This window comes from Sparus aurata, chromosome 14 (genome assembly GCF_900880675.1).
Source record: "Sparus aurata chromosome 14, fSpaAur1.1, whole genome shotgun sequence".
NCBI classification, from domain to species: domain Eukaryota; kingdom Metazoa; phylum Chordata; class Actinopteri; order Spariformes; family Sparidae; genus Sparus; species Sparus aurata.
In genome coordinates this window covers 13,776,955-13,784,509 of record NC_044200.1, presented here as the reverse complement: position 1 = coordinate 13,784,509, position 7,555 = coordinate 13,776,955, and the positions used below count along the sequence as shown (strand labels likewise).

Here is a 7,555-nt window from a genome sequence, read left to right as displayed (position 1 = left end):
TACTGCAGTTTGTGAAATGATGTGTTTTGTGAAATGCTGTCATAAATGTTGTTGCATTTCAGTGAAATGAAATGTTGTTGTATTGTGTTGTTGTAAAAATACTCAATATTTTTGTTTGATCCTCTTGAGAATTAAACACAGCCATAAACAATTTGCAGTATTCAACTCAATCTTTTTTCCTTTTTCTTAAAATCCTTTTTTTTTTTCTCAACTGAATAAAAACATTGTTGCCGTTTGAATTAGTGGGCAGCCATGTTGTTTACATGTGAATCACAGAGTGCGATTTTGAATGTAAACATTTAGAAGCAAAAGTAGAAAAAAATGGAACTGTACACACATCAAAGCAGAAATGATCAAAGACAAATGGAATGGAACCTTCAGTCGCCCAGGAGATGATTCCACAGAAATCTTACAGCAGGTTTGATATCAGACAGCTGTCCATTTGACCACAGGACCATTACAGGCTATAGACCGTTTCAGCTAGCGACTACTGTTACCATTATAACTACTATTATACTATTAATATTCTATTAGACTATTATCCTATTATTCAGACATTGAGTCTATCAGCTAGAAAAATGAAGTCCATCGTTAACCTGAGAGGTGTGCAGGCAACTTCGAGACGGCAGCTCAGAGACAGTTTTCAGGAGAGGCTGTCCAACAGGTGCCACGCACTTTGTCAAGAAAACGCACAGCTGAAAGTGAAGTTGGCTAAAGAGAAGAACAACTCTGTCAGTCTGAAGAGACTGACAGTCCAACTTTGCCAAGACTCGGCTGAGGCAAGAGACTTTGTGGCCCAGGACAAGCTCCTCCAAGACAAACTGGACAGGATCAACAAAGAGATCTCCCAAAGGTACGAAATATCCTTTCTGTGTCATAGTGTCATATTCCACTGCTGCGTTACTTGTCAATTTCTCCCAATTCAATACCGATTCGATTCAATATTGATTTAAATGCTTCGATATCAATTCAGTAATAAGTAAAGGTGTCACCAAAAGGTGTCACCAAAATTAAGTCACAATCTCGTACTTTGAATTAAACCCTCTCCTCTTTTACTGAAGTTGCAGCTGTGGCTAGTGTAGTCAGTTATGTTGACAACGTTCACACTTGCGACAAAAAGGCCACATTTTGCAAGCTCTGCAGAAACTAGATGGCAGGTTATTTTGTTTAAGTTTCCAATTGACTGAAGATATAAGTTACTGTTACATTATGTTGTGTTAGTGTTATAAATTTGACAATGTAGTGTGGTACACTGTGAACAAAGGTTCGGTATTATATTGCATAAAAGTCTAGTCTGAAAATGGCATAGCAACCTGTGCTTTATAAAAAATAAATGTAAAAATCGAGAATCGAATCAAACAGTGACCTTAGAATCGAAAATGTAATCGAGTCGAGGATTTTGAGAATTGTGACACCCCTAGTAATAAGTAGTAATAAACAAACTAGACAATCTCCTGGCGGGAAAACGTGGGAGTGGGCTGTGTGCTTTGCCCCCTGACGAAAAACTATGTAAGCTAGAGAAAAGTCAAATCCTATGTTGATAATTTGGACTTGTATCTAAATTTTAAAGTTTGAATGGTGTGTCGAGGTCAAAGTATGCCAGAGATGTCGATTTTTTAAATCTTTTTTTCCATCTTTTCACCTGGTCTCATTTACTGTCTGTGTGTGTGTGTGTGTGTGTGTGTGTGTTTGTGTTTATGTGTGTGTGTGTCTGTGTGTGTCTGCGTGTGTCTGTCTGTCTGTGTGTGTGTGTGTGTCTGTGTGTGTGTCTGTCATTTTATTGAATTGGGAAAAAAATACATTGCAATGCATTGATGAATCGATATTTTTACCCACCTCTAATCTTATCTTATCTTATTATTTCAGTCAGGAGAAGTTGAAAGCTGAGCTCCATGCAGAGAGAGAAAAAAACAGGCTCCTCCAAAGAAAACTGGAGAAGAGATCTGCGTCATATCAGGGGACGAGCGAAAGACATGCAGCTGACGCCATTACTGCCACAAACGACGTTCATAAACTTCAGCGTGAGCTTGAAAATAGCGCCCAGCAGTATAAAGTTCTCCTGCAGGATTACCAGAGGCTGCATTATGCACATGAGGTGAGCCAGGAATTTTTCAAGATTGACCTCAATACAGAGAGACAGCGAACCAAGCATGTAGAAAGTGATCTAAAGAAAAAAACTGAGGAATATCGGGAGATCCACCAAAGATACGAAACTGATGCCTACAATGCCAGAAGCCACCTTAACAACCTTCTGCAAGAGCTTGAAAATGGTGTCCGGCAGCACAAAGCCCTCCAGGAAGATTTTCAGGAGCTGCGTGTTGCACATGCTTCGCAGCAGAAGACTTTCACAGCTGAGGTCCAAGCAGAGAGACAGAAAAACGTGGCTCTCCGAGGAGAACTAATTAAGACAAGTGTGTCAAACAAGGAGATCAGCGACAGATACGCAACCGACTCCATCAATGCAAGAAACCAGGTTGACAACCTTCTGCGAGAGGTTGAAAATGGTGTCCTGCAGCACGAAGGCCTCAAGAAAGATTATGAGGAGCTGCGTGTTGCACATACTTTGAACCAGAAGAATTTCACAGCTGAGCTCAACGCAGAGAGACAGAAAAACATGGTTCTCCAGGAAGAACTACAGAGGACATGTGTGTCATACAATGAGATCAGTGACAGATACGCATCCGACGCCAACAATGCCAGACACGAGCTTGACAACCTTCTGCGTGAACTTCAGTACAGTGCCCAGCAGCACGAAGGCCTCCAAAAAGATAACAAGGAGCTGCGACTTGCACATATGTGCAGCCAGAAAAATTTCACAGCTGAGCTCCACGCAGAGAGACAGAAAAACATGGTTCTCCAAGAAGAACTACGGAGGACATGTGTTTCATACCATGAGACGAAGAGACGAAGCCAAGGAGACGGAGCTGTTGCCGTCCCCGACACTCTTCAGCTGCAGCGTGAGCTTGAAAGGGAAGTCAAGTCTCACGCAGACACGGTGTCCGAAGCCCAGCGCATGATCAACAACTTGAGGGCTGAAAATGAGTACCTGATTCAAAAGACCACAGAGAGAGGGTCTTATGTGCAGAAAGCTAAGCTCGAAGCTCATCACAGCACTCTCGACACAGATGTTGACATGGAATGTGTCTGATAGTGAAACATGTCACACTGCCATGCCACTGCTGTCAATTTACCCCCTGCCTCAATGGGTTTTCGCCGGGTACTCCGGTTTCCCCAAAATGTTATTTAAAAAAAAGATAATTGTCAGAGGCTTTCTTCCCATACAAAGGCCCTGGGTTTGAATCTTTGCCTGGGGTACTTTGCTGTGTGTCCACCGTGAAAAAAAAGATTACGTTCTGTCTTTAATATTGAATAGCCTGTCCAATTTCTTTTTGTTTCTACAGACCAGGCCAAAGGCGAGACAACTTTAACTTCCTAAAACTGTCTAACTTAAATAATGTTTTTAAATCAGATGCTTTTCAGGAAATGTTGTTGCACTTCTACAAATGTTGTATTTTGTGGATTGTTGTGTTTTGTCATATGTTATTTCCCTGTCAACAACTTAAGGGCTGAGCCCTTTATCAAAAGACCGCACAGAGCTCTTCACTAAGCTTCTCTCCCAGCAAAAAGGACTGGCGTAGGACACTTTACTGCACTCTCGACACAGACTTCTGTGTGGGCTGTGAATTTACCCTCTGCCTCAATGGGTTTTCGCCGGGTACTCTGGTTTCCCCACAATTTAATTTGGAAAAAAAAGATAATTTGTCCGAGGCTTTCTTCCCATACAAAGGCCCTGGGTTTGAATCTTTGCCTGGGGTACTTTGCTGTGTGTCCAACACGAAAAAAAAGATTAAGTTCTGTCTTTAATATTAAATAGCCTGTCCAATTTCTTTTGTTTCTACAGACCAGGCCAAAGATGAGACAACTTTAATTTCCTAAAACTGTCTAACTTAAGTACTGTTTTAAATCAGATGCTTTTCAGGAAATGTTGTTCTACAAATGTTGTATTTTGTGAATTGTTGTGTTTTGTCATATGTTATTTCCCTGTCAACAACTTAAGGGCTGAGCCCTTTACAAAAGGCCGCAGAGAGCTTCTCTTCTGGCAAAAAGGACTGGCGTAGGACACATTACTGCACTCGCGACACAGACTTCTGTGTGGGCTGTGAATTTACCCCCTGCCTCAATGGGTTTTCGCCGGGTACTCCGGTTTCCCCACAATTTAATTTGGAAAAAAAAGATAATTGTCCGAGGCTTTCTTCCCATACAAAAACCCTGGGTTTGAATCTTTGCCTGGGGTACTTTGCTGTGTGTCCACTGCGGAAAAAAAGATTAAGTTCTGTCTTTAATATTGAATAGCCTGTCCAATTTCTTTTTGTTTCTACAGACCAGGCCAAAGGCGAGACAACTTTAACTTCCTAAAACTGTCTAACTTAAGTACTGTTTTAAATCAGATGCTTTTCAGGAAATGTTGTTGCACTTCTACAAATGTTGTATTTTGTGAATTGTTGTGTTTTGTCATATGTTATTTCCCTGTCAACAACTTAAGGGCTGAGCCCCTTATCAAAAGATCGCACAGAGCTTCTCTTCCGGCAAAAAGGACTGGCGTAGGACACATAACTGCACTCTCGACACAGACTTCTGTGTTGGCTGTGAATTTACCCCCTGCCTCCATGGGTTTTCGCCGGGTACTCCGGTTTCCCCACAATTTAATTTGGAAAAAAAAGATAATTTGTCCGAGGCTTTCTTCCCATACAAAAATCCTGGGTTTGAATCTTTGCCTGGGGTACTTTGCTTTCTACAGACCAGGCCAAAGATGAGACAACTTTAATTTCCTAAAACTGTCTAACTTAAGTACTGTTTTAAATTAGATGCTTTTCAGGAAATGTTGTTCTACAAATGTTGTATTTTGTGAATTGTTGTGTTTTGTCATATGTTATTTCCCTGTCAACAACTTGAGACACCACCCAAATGTCTCAAGTCAAATCGTGGGTTTTCTCCTGGTGCTCAGGGGCCGTATTTATCAAGCGTCTTAGAGTGCCATTTTACACTTAAGTCCTGAGAATTTGTGAAATTTAGTCCTACTCTCAAACTTAAGAATAAAAGCTATTTATCAACTTTCTTAAGTCTAAGAATCACTACTACTCTCCCAGATATTTAAGAGACCTCCAGAGGTGTCCTAAGTGGTTAGGAGTTGCCAGCAGGGGATGGCACTGAGGCGAGATTGATGCCCGTTGCCTCACACGAAGTGCTTGCGCCTGGCTGCACCGCGTCAAAGCACAGGGAGAGTGCGCGTCAGAGATGCCCGGGGACACAGGAGACTCTCTTAATGCATCTCGATCCAAACTGAAACATAAAGAATATGGCTGAAATATCAGAAATGCTTCTATTGTTGTTATGGTTAAAACTTGAACAAACACACATTTTAGACATTTACTGAACAGTGGCCTGGCAATTATCCAACAACAATTACGCACGTATCTCTCTCATCAAAACACACTTAGGAGCAGCGCAATATCCCTAGAGTTGTAACAGGAATAATTTGTGAACTCACCCTTTTGAAAGCAACTCGAGCTTCATCGCAGCTGGATCCTGGCCGCCGTCCAACACGGAGATGCTGGGGTTATCTTCTCCAAGTATGCGCTGCACAACTTCTGCAACTGCGCTCAAGTCTTTGCCAGGTGGTCCTCCACCTGCATAAGAATATAAAAATGAATTAATTAGATATGAGCGAATAGGGTGGCATGCAAGCAAATGAAAAAGAAGCACTACATACCAGTGCGCATGGAGCAGGCCTTGAAAGCTGCAATTTCAGGTCTGCTTTTCGAGAGAACGTTATACCACTTTTTCTCGCAGTCAGCTGGTGACAGATGGCTGAAGGCTTGAGAAGTGTATAGTTGATTCCCTATGTCTTCCCATGCCTGTTTTTTATCGTGGCTGGTAAGCGTTGGGCTGAACTTGCCTTTAATGATGAGCTTCCTTTCCTCAACTAGCTCCACTAAGAACAGTATCTCCTCCTCTCGCCAATTGCGTTTTCTTTTTGATTCCATGTTGATTTCTGTATGTGGTTGCAGTAGGCTAGTATATATAGAGCCACCCACACCAGTTTCAAGTTAGTTGCCTAATTAATTAACGAAAGAAAAGGAAACATGTATTTTTGATTAATTGCCAATATGTTTTGTATTATTTTGTAGATTATTGTCAAAATATACACTCCCATTGTCCACTTAAGTATTTCTAAAATATTTCTTTATTCTTAGACAAGGGATTCCCTTCCGTGATTGGTCATTTCTATGGACACAGAAGTGACGTCACCTAAAATTCCGTTTACGGCACATAGTAATGTCGTAATTCAGCTCTAAGAGTGACACTTAAGATTCAGTCCTACACTTCGCTGAAAGTGTGAGTAAGACGCTTGATAACTAACTTTTAAGTGCAGCTTTCAGCGAAGAATTTTTTTACTCATAAGTCAGCTCTTAGCAGGGTTCTTAGGAGTAATTCTAAGAAGCTTGATAAATACGGCCCCTGGTTCCCACAACCAATTAAAATTCGAAATAAAAAATTATCTATATATCTATAAATCTATATTTTGTCACATTCTCTTATTTTAAAAGTGTAACCTCGATGTAGCACTGTAGATAACGGTGCCCCACCCTTTAGTAAACTTACCCTGTGTTATAGAGGCACTGCAGACACACCTCGTGTATAATGTTGTTAAGTTGTCAAGTTTTTCTGGTAAAAAGAAAAAAACATTTTCAGTGGTCAAAGAACATATATTTTTACCAGTGGCGGCTGGTGAGAAATATTCTTGGTTGAGCTGTATGTGCCAGAAGTAACTATCCCAATAAAAGAACCCAAACCAAAAGATACCATTGTTTTAGGGATAAACAATAATGATTTAATTGCCCTTCAGAGGTCAGTGTGACAGATAATGACAATGATATGAGATGTATATTAGTGAATACTCTTAATACAAAAGTACACTGAAAAAAGAAAATAGTTGGACCAACTTAATTGAATTGTTTTAAATTGGTAACACGTGAATGAATTATGTTCTTTGAAATTTTGTTAAGTCACATGTACTTAATAATTTAATTGTTCTCAAATCAACGTTTTGCATTAATCCAACTTAAAATTAAGGCAAGTCAACTTAAAGTTTTCAGTTTTTCCAACTCCATAATTTGCATAACCCAAAAGTAAAATACTGCTCTTTACTAACCTAATATTATGGTTTCATGAAAATTACTTTTTGTAGCAACCTTAAAATGAAATTTTCATGTCCGCTAACCAGGAAAAACATTCCAATTGCCCTGCTCATTGATTCAAATCATGTATATGTATATTCATTTCAACACGGCTTGAACACTACTATTCCACACGGAGATGCTGGGGTCTGTGACCTGAAAGCCACTGTTCGACGAGCGCTACAGAGCACACAGTGTAGGTGACTGTTGACGATGCCTGTCCAAAAAAACGCGACTATCAATAAATCATCCAAAAGTGCATATTGTCGTCCTTTTATCTTATATATAATCTTATATCTTATATATTTTCGGAGCAC

General features: G+C 40.3%; 1 protein-coding gene across 1 annotated transcript; it reads left to right on the top strand.

Moving 5' to 3' along the window:
- The first annotated feature begins 434 nt into the window (after positions 1-434).
- On the top strand, positions 435-5,115 carry LOC115595148 (synaptonemal complex protein 1-like). The gene is made up of 2 exons (XM_030439284.1): positions 435-853; positions 1,867-5,115. The coding sequence occupies exons 1-2, from the start codon at positions 579-581 to the stop codon at positions 3,146-3,148; spliced, it is 1,557 nt and encodes a 518-aa protein (XP_030295144.1). The 5' UTR covers positions 435-578; the 3' UTR covers positions 3,149-5,115.
- Positions 5,116-7,555: the final 2,440 nt, after the last annotated feature.